Here is a 13,831-nt window from a genome sequence, read left to right as displayed (position 1 = left end):
TTAAAGAACCCTGACCTGAGCTTGAACTCCCTCCCTAAAGAGGAGCCGAGCGTGAGGGTGCGACAAACACGGGTTCAGCTGCAGCTCCGTTAGTGTTGCTGCTGAGGTGACGGCGGAGGCCAAAATGAGGGGTTTTCCAGAGAAACCGCCATCTATCTTTAGACGCACGCATTTTGTAATTACACCCGACCTTAGTATGAATCCAATCATGGTAAACTACTAAAGTGCGGGTTGGGTCGGGTTTTAGGATGTATATTAAGTGGTGACAGTAACCTGGAAACCGATTCTCCAACCTGCAAAGATGAGCAGAGGAACTCTAGTGGGAATGAGTCTGTGCTTTGTCAAGAGAAGGTCAGGGCACAGCAGGGTGAGTCTGAGCAACAAAGAAGCAATGTGAGGCCATCAATCCATCAACCTGTAACGTTAAAGATGCACTCTGATCAAAATTGTGTTTTTAACACGTCTTTGGGGCATTTCTCTGATGATTGAGGACATTTACATGAGGAAAATTAAGCCCAAAATTGCATTCTTGAGGATTTCTTTATTCAAATTGTTGTGAATCATAAACAGATTAAAAAAAGGCTGTTTGAAAAAGAGCTTATGTGTTTATATGCCACACGCTCCATTCTGATGCATCCACTTGTAGATGAGTTGATCCATTTCCGTCTTGGTGTTCCTCGTCCGAGCTGGCATCGCGGTCCAAACTGGATAGCTTAAATGTGGCACGCCATTGTTGTGTGTTGGGTGGGGGTGTGACGGGCTGTGAGCGTCGTTTTGAGCCAGATAGCATCTTTGAGGAGGGAAACATGAGTCTAGAATAGAGCGGAGCAGGGAGCTTGTGGCCCGTCCAGCACATACTCTACGTTGCAAATGGGATCTTTTTGATTCACAACGATTCGAATAACCATCATCAGCAAAATTCCACAAGAACATTTAAAAACATCCAATAAAAAAAACAATTTTAATTACAGTGGGTTTTTAAACAAACTTTCTTTTGTTAAAACTGAATTTTTTTTTCCTGATTTGAAAAGTTAAATCAACTAAACACACAGAGAAAGGGTTTTATTGTCCTTTATTCCAGTACCTGGGTGATCAAAAGCTCCTGCAAGCAGCAAATGTTTTAAAAGATTTATTTTAAGTTCTATTTTTTACATTATGGAGAGGAGATTAATAAAATGTATCTTTCTTTCTGCGCAGTACCTCCATCCAGGTTGACCATTTAGGTCTGGTTGTGGAAAAGGAAGCTCAGTTCCAAAGAACCCAACAGAATAACATGGGTTCTTTGATTTCTGGAAAATAATACTTTGTACAGATGAGTTTTCAGCTCTGGCTGAGTAGTTTTTTTTTATTTATTGATTTCAAGCATTAATTGTTGACAATTAAATAAAAATTCACCCAGATTTATCAAGCACATTACAGAATTAATAAAATGCATATAAGACAAACTAAAACAAAGACACACTTAATGCCACATTTGATTCATTGAATATTGTGATTATTAACTAGGGTCAAGTAGAGATGGGCTGCACCGTGGCGCAGTGGTTAGCGCTCTTGCCTCACAGCAAGAAAGCCTCCAGTTCAAGTCCCAGTTGGGGGACATGAAAAACAACATCAACAGGGAACCTTTCTATGTGGAGTTTGCATGGTCTCCCCATGCATGTGTGGGTTCTCTCTGGGGTCTCCGGCTTCCTCCCACCATGCTTCATAGGTTAATTGGCAACTCTAAATTGTCCCTGAGTGTGAGAGTGAATGGGTGTGTGTTTGTGGACATTCTACCCTGCGACAGACTGGCGACCTGTCCAGGTTGTCCCCTGCCTTCACCCACAAGTGGCTGGGATAGGCTCCAGCAGCCCCATGACCCCGAAAGGGAAAAAAACGGTTAAGAAAATGATGAATCAAGTGGAGCTTGATTTATTGCTCGAAATAGAGCGAATCTATATAATCCCACCCTTATTGAGTTATTTCATTTTACAGTTTTTCATAGTTTTCGTAATCCGGTTTTGATCAGATAAAGTTTTTTTAAAGTAACAAAAGCAAGTGCTTATTGATTATTGATTATTCCCAGAAAAAAATCATCCATGATTTCAGTAAACAGTAATCAATCACACACCATGTATTAGACATGTAATGTTCATTGATAATAATCAAAATACAATTTCATATTAATCCAGAAATCCTCCCTACACTTTGCAGATCAAGTAAAATAATGGAGTTGGTGGAGGTATGATGAGGTGGGGTAGTTTTGGATCTCACTGAGGTTCCTTTGAGTCTGAAAGCTTCAGAAAGTCTTTGTCGGACGGAAACACATCTGTGATGTTTGTTTCGCTCCAGCTCTTGAAGTTTCTTTTCAGATGCAGCAGGATGAGTTTCTGTCTGAGATGTATTTCCAGATTCTGCAGAAGCGATTTCTGTATAAAACCCATCTGACAGTCATCAGGTCAGCGTGCTGTCTGTTAAACAGAGGTCAACCAAAACCATGTGGTTCAGAGTTCATTCAGGATTTAAAAACGGGGGACACACAGCGGTCCAGGTTGCTCTGTAAACCTTAGACCAAAGTTTTTTAAACTGAAGATTATACTGATTTTAGTAACACATGTAAAGTTTTAAATGTATTTTTCAGATTGTTCCAAATGTGTGTTTTTTACAGCTTCTTTAAAAATCTTTTATTTCCAGTAAGAACTGAGTTTAATCAACTCTAGGGGCCTAAAACTGTTGATATTTTTACAGACTTAGCTCGGACATCGTTCCTTTTCTTCTCTGCACTACGTTTCATGAGTCAAAATCATAAACTTTATGTTCACGAACAGTGCATGACCTCACGTGTTTACACGTCTGCTTCCAGCAGACTGTAAAAAACAGTCGGGTTTCTCCGTGCACAAAGACCAAGACGAAATTGAAGGAGACACCTCAGCTTCAGAAAAACATGCAGACACCTCCGGGAAAATGTGCTGCCATGGTTCTTTATCAAATTAAATGTTCAGCGGTGTTACGTTTCATGGCAAACCATTTGATCATTCAAAGATAAAGTGGAAAATAAAAGGGATTTCAAAGAACAGAACTGTCTTGGTTGCACCCTGCCTTTGCCCTGAAGTAGCTGGGATTGGCTCCAGCAACCTCGTGACCCTGCACAGGAAGTGGAATGGAAGATGGAAAGATTTCAAAGAAAATTCATAACAAAACAAATAAAACTGTCGTGAAGAAGTGGGAAGAATTTAAATGATGCTGGTGCATAAAGAACATATATAAGGATCCCGTGGAGTTTTGTTATGGAACGTATGTGTGTGTGTGTGCTCAGGTGTGTGCTCAGGTGTGTGTGTTTGGGTTTAACCTAAAGACTTCCAGCATGATTCCCACATCTTTGGGGTTCAGACTAGTGTTTCAGTTGGGCTCAGAGATTTGTGATGTTGGGAGAGGAGCAGTTTGTGTTTAGTGAGTGGAAAGTGTTGCTGCATGAATTTCTTCACTCGATGTCCTCCTTATAATGAATTTCTGTTGTATGTGCGCTGCAACAGATACACAAAAGCCTTAAAAGCTTTTCTGACGCACAATGATGGCTTAATAAGAGACATGGTAAAACAGTCTAATGGTTTAGTGATGTAACCAGCAGGGTTTTTCCACCTCATATTTTTTGTTATCACACATTATGAATTTTTTGACACAAACACATAAACACAATTTGCTCTCATTTGACCAATCCTCTGGGGGAGTGGTTAGAGTTAAGATGTGGCCACTCCTCAGTGAGAAGTGAGTTTTTGGTTCCGATCTGTTTGATTTTAAACTAACTGACCTCAACGTTGATGAAAAATATTTTATTTTTATTTATTTTGTTTTGTTCTAACTTGTCCTGTCATACAGCTGGGCAAACAGATGAGAGCTGAAGGCCTCTTGTGTTGGACATATTTTACTTTAAAGAAATGCCAGATGGAGCTTAACTTTCTTTATGTCTTCCATTACATATATAAAAGAAAAAAAAGCTAAAGAAACATGTTGAAATAAACATTTTCATTGGAGTGGGTCTCTAAAGGTACAGGTTTTTCGCTCACCACGATGTGTTTCCATTTGTATTCTCTTAGTTCTCGTCAATTTAGTTTTAATTTTAAGGCGCCTATTCACATCAGAGGTTGTCTTGAGGCTCAAGAGATAAAAATACTGGGACATCTGGTATTAGACAAAGTCAATAACTGCAAAAATGAAAGCAACCCATGTCATGAACTGTCAAAACAAAAATCTATTTATGTGATTAGAAGAGGAAAGACATTATTTTAGACTTGGGCTTGATGAGTTTTACTTAAAACTCCTAGGCAGGGGACGTTCAAAACGTGCTGTGCAAATAAAGTAGTTATGCACAGTCCAGTGGAACCAACCCTCAATCCAAAATCGTTCTAATTTTGAGTCATAAACAGATTACAGTTGGATTTTCTGCGCCGCTGTGACTGTTTCCGGATTCCCGGGTCTCTACCTGAGCTGATCCACTGTTCCTTTCGCTTGCTGCTTTCCTCGTCCGGTGGTTCGATTGAAGCTTTTGACTCATGGAGTTCTGCAGAACCGCAGACAGTGACCGGCATGGCCCAGGGATGACAGCATGTGAGCCTTCCCGCTTCTCCGCTGAATCCCTCTAAACTACCCTCCGTCCCGCTTTGCACACGCGTCTTGAAATAATCAAGCTTTAATTTGCCGCCGCTTACCAAGTCCTGCAGGTCAGGGTGCAGTAATAAATCCCTCTGAGAGAAAATCTGATGTGGGTTTGCTTCCCTGATGGTCCAAATGTGTGCACAGCAGCTTAATTATGTCTGAACGCTGAAGCCGTGTTGTGTTTTACCACTCTGGTGACTCCACGCCGCTTCCAGATCTGGTGGAAGCTTTTTTTATTTGAGGTTTTGGAGTCTTTATTCTGAGCTGCTCATAAAGTCCCAGGATGAGTGAATGATATCATGTGGTCTTCATCAACAAGGGAGCTTTTGGTAGTATTTTACTGTTTTATTTCCAATATGCAGGGACGCATTTTAGACAGCCATGGAAACCAAGAGCTCAGCCTCCAGACAGACATCAAAAGGCTTTCGTTAACTTTAGGTTTAGCTAGTCAAAGCTTTAACTAGCTGGTTTGACACTTTTGGCAATCGAGGACAAATGTAATTACAAGCAGAAAAAACACATTTATTATGAATGTTGATGCTTAAAACCTTATAACTTTGAGGTTGGAGTGCATGGTGGTTCAAATCCCATCTGGGCCCTTTCAGTGTGAAGTTTACATGTTCTCCCCGTCCATATGTGGGTTTTTCCGGCTTCCAGCAGCCCAAAAATATGTTTCTTAATAGTCTAAATTGTTTCTGAGGCACAAATCAAGAAGGAAGCAAAGAAACTGAACCTGAACACCAGCCATCTCTCAAAGCCTCAGTCACATGCAGCCATATGAGGGGTTGACCCTTACGGATGCTGGGGGTTTTTCGGGTCGTAGAGGAGCGGCCGCATCTTTAATGGAGCGCAGCTGTGTCTTGCTGTTCCCTTGTGGCTCGTTATGAAAATCGTCCTCATGTTCATGGGTTTTAGGGGGGTGGCTGTGGCTGTGGGTGCGTGGCGATCCCTGGGTTGCTAAGGTGGCGTGCCTGGGCTGGCTTGCGGGGACGGGGCGCCGGTCGGGTGGTGGCTGGCTCATGGGGCCCTGGCTTCGTCCCTGGCCTTTGTCTCGGTGTCCGGCGCCCGGTGGCCCCCATGGCTGCCGCCTGGTACGGCTAAGCGCTCCTGTCTTGTGGCCTGGGGGCCGGACACTGGGTTCGCTTGTGCCTCTGGGCATTGGGGGGGCCCCTGTAGGGGGGCCCTCTCTGTGCCTGGCTGGTGGGGTGGGCGGTCCCCTCCTCCTCCCCTCCCGGGCTGCCTGGGTCCGGATGCTGGGGGGGCTTCTGGCCTGGGGGGCTCTCCTCCCCTTTCCTGGTCTGGCTGGTCTGGCTGGGTAGGTTCTGGCTCCCTTTATGAACACACGGTTCACGTCGGCAGCATGCATGTATCTCCACCCCCACGTGCACGTGCACACTGCCACACTCCCTGTCTGCTTCATCCCTCCTCCTTACCTACAGTGTATTGATGGACAGATTTTTTTTTCGCTCATCTTAGTGTCAGATTTTCACCTTTGATGTAACATTCGTCTTTCCAGCAGATCTGGTATAATTGTTACAGCTTAAATTAATAACTTAGTCAAATCAGTGCTTGTATCCCCCACCTTTTCACCTTTCTTCCTTTTACTCTCTTCCACCCTCCCCTCACATTCTTCCCCTCTCCCTCCCCACACACACTAAATGTAACAAATAAATAAAAAATAATACGACAAAAAGGGGGTTATACAAATCTACTCTCTAGTTTCTTGAAGCTATATAACCTCTTTTTGTGATAGTAAAACCTGTCCAACACATGAAAATGAAACATACAATTGTTGTGCGTGTGCGACAATGGGACGTCGCACAAGCGACATAGTGTAAAGTATTTGTAAGGATTATGTAGGTTGCACACACTTATTACGAATGACTGATGTGTCGTACAGCGTCCTAATGCCACATTCTAGTCATTAGTAAGGTGCAAGTACTGGCTCTGTACTGACCAGTCAAAAAGTTCACGTGCACGAGGTGTGCATGTGATATGTACATGTTCATAGGTCTAATATCCTCACTTTGAGCAATCAGGTTGCACAAAAGAGATGCCCAAAGAGGACGCACCTTTCACGTGATCAGGCTCCTTGTGTAGTGTGCAGAGTTTGGGGGGAGTTGAGATAGGAGAAAAATGTACGACGCACCTGCATCACACCTACTTCCCCGTCACTCACTCTTACGTGTTGCTTAAGTGTTCACCTGTCACCTGCACCTCCCGTAGGGCCTGGTTTCTTACCATCTTAAAACATCCACAGATCTTTTTCCCGGTATCGACCCATACGCCGGGCAGTTGGGACTGAAGCTTTAGCCAAGAGACGAAACATCTTGAACTTAAAAAGTGCAGAACAAACATTTTAAAACTTATTTTTGCTACACACTGAAAGGCTAAAAGATGAAAAAAAAATGTTTTGAAGTTTAATTGAAAAGATTAAAGAAACAGAATTTTAAGATGAATCTTATTTATTTATGTCCTTCATCAGGAGAAATATGACAAATCTTTAATGTTTATGATGTTTCTTGTAAATTTTAATTCAGAATCCTGAAGAAAATGTCTATATGACCTCTTTACGTGACTCTTCTGGGACTGTAAGAAGATAGCAGGGAGGTTGGCTAAACTCTACAGTTTCCTTCACCTGCATGTAATTTCAATGTTGTTTGCATTTGTTATTATGGTGATGTTTCACTGAGCAGGTCTCCAACATAAATTCTAATGACTCTGGATAGTATTATTTACATTGTTTGTTTATTTCCAGAAGGAAAACTTCTCTACTGATTTCTGTCTGTCCCAAAACACACAAACTGACTTTAGGACAAACTTCTTTATTGAAATGGGAAAAGTACAAAAATATTTGTTTGACAAATTCACCACTAAAGTCCAGTCTGATGAGCTTCAGCGGGCACTGAATGTTTGCATGTAATTACTGACACCTCCCTCACTGATATGGGTGGTGTGACTTCTTGTTGCTGCTGTCAGATTGCAGGTAAAGGATGCAGAGGAAAAGTTTTGAGATGTTTCCTATTAAAGCATTTAGTTTTCGAATTTATGTGTTCTCTTGTTGAATAAAACATCAAACGTTAAACAAAAAAAACACATATTTAATTTTTCATCGCTGGAGCTCATGTTATTTGATCTACAGCAATATTTTCTTTCTTTTTTCTTTTTTCTTTTTTTTGTTTATACAAAGGAATAATCCCCTGAAGCTTTTAATTTATAGAAGTCCTTCCTGATTTCTGCTTTTCAAACCAGTCTGCGCTCCCCGACCGGATCATCCTGAACCACGCAGAAAGTTTGAGTCCTGCGTCCTGCAGTGAGCGCAGCTGTCCGGGAGCGCGGAGGGCGCGCGCGTTTCTGCGCTCTTATCTGTAGGATCTCTATCCTGCTTTAACGAGGCACTTGACCTCCATCGGCGCTCTTCTTCTCCCTGAGTGACGCAGAGAAAAGTGGGCTGGCGGAGCGCAAAGAGCAGCGCAGAACAGGGCAGTCGGTGCGCACCCAAACATCACAAGTCAGCGGCGGACTCCTCGAGCGCCTGTCAGGATTCTCTGATGTTCCCTCGGTGTAGGAACCCGGCCGGCGGAGGCATCGGCATGTGTGAGGCGGGAAACCCGGACTCTTCCTGAAACTTGTGTGGCAGTGAGGTGGGGGGGTTGATAAAACTTTTCCTTTAATGAGAGTCTTTGCGCGCCTGGCACATCTGGATTCGTGGCTCAGCAGTGAAGTCCGACAGGACCTCATCCGGCTCCCCTGTTGTTGTTTTTTTTTATTCTTCCGTTTTTAAGACTTTTGGAATTAGTTTGATTTAACTGTCCTCTCCAAAACTTTACAACTTTCCAAACGCCTTTATGCGTAAATCCCGAGGCAGAATGGAGCGAACAGTCCTCAGAGCAGCGTGCGTCCTGCTGCTTTTCTGCGTCTTGGGACAAAGGTGAGTTGCACAAACTGCCAGAGTTGAAGCTGTTTCTTTGTCTCCACTTTTATATTTATTAGTTTAAAATTACAGTGAGGTAAAGTTCCCTGCAAAAGTTGGATTTTTTTCTACAAACTCCGACCTTTCTGTCTTTTATTTAAAGTGAACAGAGCAAAAGTTTTTTCAAGCATTAATACAATTTTATTTTTCTTATTTTCTTTGTTTTTTCTTTTTTTGAACCATTTGGCTACTTTGACCTATGGATGATGGTATAGAAATACAACCAAAACAAGCAAAAAAGCGACTTTTGTCTATGCAGGAAATTAGGAAGGACATAAGAGGGGGGGGGGGGGGGGAAATCCAGTGACCAAATAACATCACTAAATATTTCGTGAAAATATTAATTGAAAATATAAAACAAAAATGATGAGGTCAAGTTAAGAAATTGATACAGTGAAAAAACTTTTCTATCTGATCATATAGATATATTCAACAATTGTTTAAAATACAATGAAAACAACTTTACATGGTTGCTTTTAAAAGTTGGAGGAAAGTTCTGCTGAAACACAACAGGTAGAAGCGGTAACTGTAAACGCGCCCCTCTGATGGATTCTTTATTCAAAGCTGGGATTGAAGCTCACAGAGAGCATTTTGGAATACTGTCGAAGCCTCTCATGTGTGCAGGAGGAAGCGCACGCAGGTACATGTGCACGCCAAAGTGTGTTGGAGCTCCACAAACTGTAATGACACAGCAGCTCAGCTCGTAGATTCTGGTTCCTTTGTGACTCAGAGATCAGCTGAAGTGCTGTTGTCCACATGATTGATCTGCAGGAGAACATCAAAGAAACCACTTTAAGGTGCCTTTTAGATCATAAGCAATCTGTCATTCGCCGTTTCTTATTAAAGGCTTAAAATAACGTGTGTCCACAAACTTTTACTAGCCAAACGAATTGAAATGTCAGGTTATCTTGTCTTCACAGCAGCATCTGGAAATGGTTTTATTGCAGTTCACCACAGAAAAGAGGGTAACTTTTTGTTACACCAGGGTCAAGCCTGAGGAGCAAAACCAGAAGCCGTTACAGAGAAAACCAGACTTCAGTGACTAACAAAAGTTAACCAGTAACCTGACCTTCATGCAGGGTGGACTCTAATGAAATCCTGGGCCTGAAGCTGCCAAACATCGAGCCCATCCTTAACGCCAACACGGTGTGTCTGACGCTGCCCGGTTTGACGCGGCGCCAGCTGGAGGTGTGCATGAGGAACCCAGACGTGACGGCCTCCGCCATCCAGGGAATCCAGATCGCCATCTACGAGTGCCAGCACCAGTTCAAGGGCCACCGCTGGAACTGCTCCAGCCTGGAGACGAGGAACAAAATCCCCTACGACAGCATCGTCTTCAAGAGAGGTGAGTCCTCTCTGCCTCGCTGCATGGAAAACCTGCACAGAAAAGCAGGTGCATAATCTAAAATGTAATCGAATTGAAATCCCATCCGCTGTGCTGTGGTAACCATTTCAAACAGATTGTGGTTTTTTCCTCAAACACACTTCAATGAAGCACCTTAAAAGGGTAGGCTTACAGAGATTAGCTGGCACACGGCTACAAAAGGTCCTCCACACAAGTTCATGTAACTGTACTCATCATTCAAAGAGATCCTTTTCCATTCACTCACACATTTTCCAAGGAATCCCACATCAGATCCTCCCAACGCTTGGTTTTCTCCAGTCACTCTGGTCACCAGCAGCCTGGTATTTCTTTTCTAACCCATCACGCTTCTCAATAACACAAACAAAAGAGCAAGTATCTTCAAAAGAACTTAGTCACCTGCTGATTACCAGAGCTCGGGCAGATTGGTTTTCTCTGAGGCTTTGTTGTGTTTGGAGCTCTGCAAGGCACCCACAAAGGATGAAAGCGGATCCACCGAGTGGAGAAGTCTTCAGATGGTCCCATCTCTGCTTTCTGAATGGAAGCGCATAAATCTATTAGTAGCCTGACCACAGACAGACCATGTGGTTGGTAGTTTGAGTCCTGTTGGGGATTTTTTTTTTCTTAAAAAGTGAAAAGTGAAAAGAAAAGTGTCGTCATGTGTCCACCACTGAGGAGGTACCAAAGTTAAAAGTTTAGATCCGTAGACCAGGATTTCATATGATAGGACTTAAGAAAGCTTGCGAACATCAGATCAACTTGCCCTCTTAGAGCTTCATGAAATAAAGTTTCACTCCTTGCCGGCTGGTTGAAAGGCTGTTTGTCATTATTAGCAGAGGCGGTTGCTGGATGTCTGACATCCCTGCCTTGCCCTGGGTGCAGAAACTCCAAACCACTGACATAAACAACCTCCTCTGATCAGATGATTCATCTGTTGCGTGTTGATACGCCGCTCTCCACAGAAGCTTAAAAAAAGATGCAAGTTGACATCCATTAGCATGAGCTGCTACTGCAGAAAGGCATGTTTACAGACGTGGGATTAGGCGACGACGGCGAAAGGCTTCAGCCTAATTGTGCTTGGAAAAATAACTGACAGTCTCCCCGAAGGCTCATGTACGCCCAACTGGTGTTTTTAACAAGTTCATGTGTGGGTTTTTAAAAGTTGGTGCAGTGCAAAGCCTTTCTAATAAAAGCGGCTGAAATATTTTGCCGTTCAAGCGTTCCCACAAAGATTTGTTTTCGGAGTCGGCCGTCAGGTTCTCCCGGGCTGTTTTGTAACTTTACTGCATCAGATGAGTTTGCATTAAAACGGGGATAAAGAGAACTGGGTCCCGTCTTCCTCTGTCGCTGGACTGCTCCTGAAGCTTTTACTTCCCTTGCCAGTGCAAGTACTTGTGAATTTGCTCTCAGCACTTTCCCAACTCTCGGCGGCAAAAGCATAAACCTGTTTAGTCGGTTTCTGTAACAGAAAGTGACAGTTTCTTTTGAATCTTTAATTCATTTTGCCACTTCCTCTGCCATCAGTTCAGCCGGGCGTGCCGCAGCCAGTGAATTATTTGTTAGATTGATTTGCTGCGGGCCTTTCGGGGGCCTGTGTCGCGGACCCTAGAGCACAGCAGGCCAAGAGCTAAAACAGGCTTTCTATGTGGGAGGATGTGCCTAAGTGCCATCGCTCCTTTCCAACCCCTGTGCAGGTCAAGGTGGCTGGGTGGAGCTGAGAGGGGGGGGATTGGACACAGTCAGTCAGATCAACTTTTAAACACACAAACTCGCACACACACACACAGATTCACACACATACACATAGCTTCGATGGAGGTTAGGGGGCATGAGTCATTTCAGATAAGCGTGCAGCGTGTAAGTGACTTTTCCTCTCTAGAAATGGAGTCTGGGATCACTTGGTCTGCCTTTTCCTTTAAAGTTTCAGAAAGTTGTATGTCATGGGCAGACCTGCAGGGGGACGGCCCCCCCAGAAAAAAGCTTTGCCCAAGTGAAAAGTGTAGTACTTGACAGTGATACAGACGATCAAAATTGGTCAGCGGCATATGAGGTTTATCCTGACAAGGAATGCAAAGCACAGGACTTAAGTTATGCCCCCAAAAATACGGCTGAAGAGAACTTCAGTCACACACTTTTGTTTACAAGCTTTGGTTTGAAACAGAAATGTCCGGTTGATGACAGTCTGAATACAGACCAAACGCAAGGTTCAGGACTCGATCCAGAACAAATTCAACAGACTTGATCCGGTCAACAAACTTTTCCAGACTGAATACGCCCTTCTTTAAGGATTAGTAATAGCACATCAGCTGAAGGAACTGGTGTTTTAATATTAATAACAATATTAAACTGTTTGATGGAAATATTTTTGTAACGGCCTTCTATTCTGATGTTCTCATTTGCCTTCTTTCCAAAGTCTTCTGACCAGCAATTGTAGAATAGTTTAAATTTAGACAAATTTGAGGGTTTAAGCTCACAAAACAGAATCAAAGTCAGCTGATACTTGTTCTGCTGCAGAACTTTATTCATTATGAGCTTGAGGTTATGAACTGTTGGAGCACATCTCTCTTTAGACAATGATGGTAGAACAAAAATCCAGATACTATTGGCTACAAAAGTTGGTCAGGTTGTTATGCAGCCCCATCCCATGCCCCTACCACCACTGTGTTTGACTCCGTCTTTTCTGAAATGATGTTGGAGTCCAGATGTAACAGGATGGAGACCTGTTACATCTGTATCTGTCTAAACAGATACGTTTCGTGGATAACTCCAATGTTTCTTATGTTGTTAATTTTTGCTCAGCAGTGTCTCTTCCAAAGACCAATTTCTGTTCAAAACTCTCTGTCTGACTGTTGGATCATGAAGTCTGAACATATCTGAGCTGAGGATGGATGTTACTGTGGTTCTCTGGAGTTGTTATTTCTTTAGAGGGATTTTTTTTTGTTTGTTTTTGAAGTTCTTGAGATGCAGAAGAATCAGTTTCTTGATGAGGTCTAACAGCTGCTTCACTCTGTCAGACATAGTCTGTTTAGGTGATTTAATTCAATTTTATTACAATGGTCATCTCAATGGGATTCATACCGGTAATTGTGTCATAAACATGAAATAATAATGAACATGAAGTCATAGAATTCAATAGGTAATTGCTCAACTAAATTGAACAGACTAAGCTAAACTGGGCATCCCTGCGCTTAGACCCTCCTTTTGGTAAGGAAAAACTCCTATAAACAGATTCCAGGAAAAAAAAAAGGAACCTCAGGGATGACCACATGAAGGAGGGATCCTCCCCCTGGACGGACAGGTGATGTACTAGAACTCTTAGAGAAGAATTAACGTATCTAACTCTACAACTGGATTCAATGTTCAGTACCACCTCCTCACAGCTGCACGGTCCTCTGTCAATCTTTCTGCGTGTTGCCCATGTGTGTTTCCTGCATTATTTCCTGCTGCAGACATAAACATCCATGTTAGATCAAAAAGCTTACTTTTCCAGCTCCTTTAAGCCTGGACTAGGATTCGCCTCTTTGTTAAAAAAAGAGCAGCTTGGAAAAACAAACCCAAAGCGCTCACAGGATGTTGTAGAGATGAAGGACTTCCCAAAATTTCTAAGGGTCTTTAAGGCTAAAATATACCAACAAATTTTTACTTTAATTTCCTATGGTTCTGTTTTTTCAGCATCAGACACATAGAAAAGATGGGCAACAGGGATGAACTGTATGATGATTTTTCTAGGATGTGTAAAGAAGAAAGTAACCTCAAACAGAGCTGAAAAAAAAACCCAGCTCCAGTTATTAGTGTTTTCTTTGACTCCAACAAGCAGCCTGAATCATTTCCCCTTGAAGCTATGTTCTATAAACCCCTGAGTG

At 42.8% G+C, this 13,831-nt stretch overlaps 1 protein-coding gene across 1 annotated transcript in view; it reads left to right on the top strand.

The window, feature by feature from the left end:
* Window positions 1-7,786: 7,786 nt before the first annotated feature.
* The window catches only part of wnt10a (Wnt family member 10A), a 37,087-nt gene continuing 31,042 nt past the window's right edge, over window positions 7,787-13,831 (top strand). Inside the window, exons 1-2 of the mRNA XM_011489990.3 lie at window positions 7,787-8,563; window positions 9,685-9,950. Of these exons, the coding sequence (XP_011488292.1) occupies window positions 8,481-8,563; window positions 9,685-9,950 (349 nt within the window). The 5' untranslated portion in view covers window positions 7,787-8,480. The remainder of the gene's footprint in view (window positions 8,564-9,684; window positions 9,951-13,831) is intronic.

The sequence above is a fragment of the Oryzias latipes genome, chromosome 21 (assembly GCF_002234675.1).
Source record: "Oryzias latipes chromosome 21, ASM223467v1".
NCBI classification, from domain to species: domain Eukaryota; kingdom Metazoa; phylum Chordata; class Actinopteri; order Beloniformes; family Adrianichthyidae; genus Oryzias; species Oryzias latipes.
This window is presented reverse-complemented; position numbering and strand designations above follow the sequence as displayed.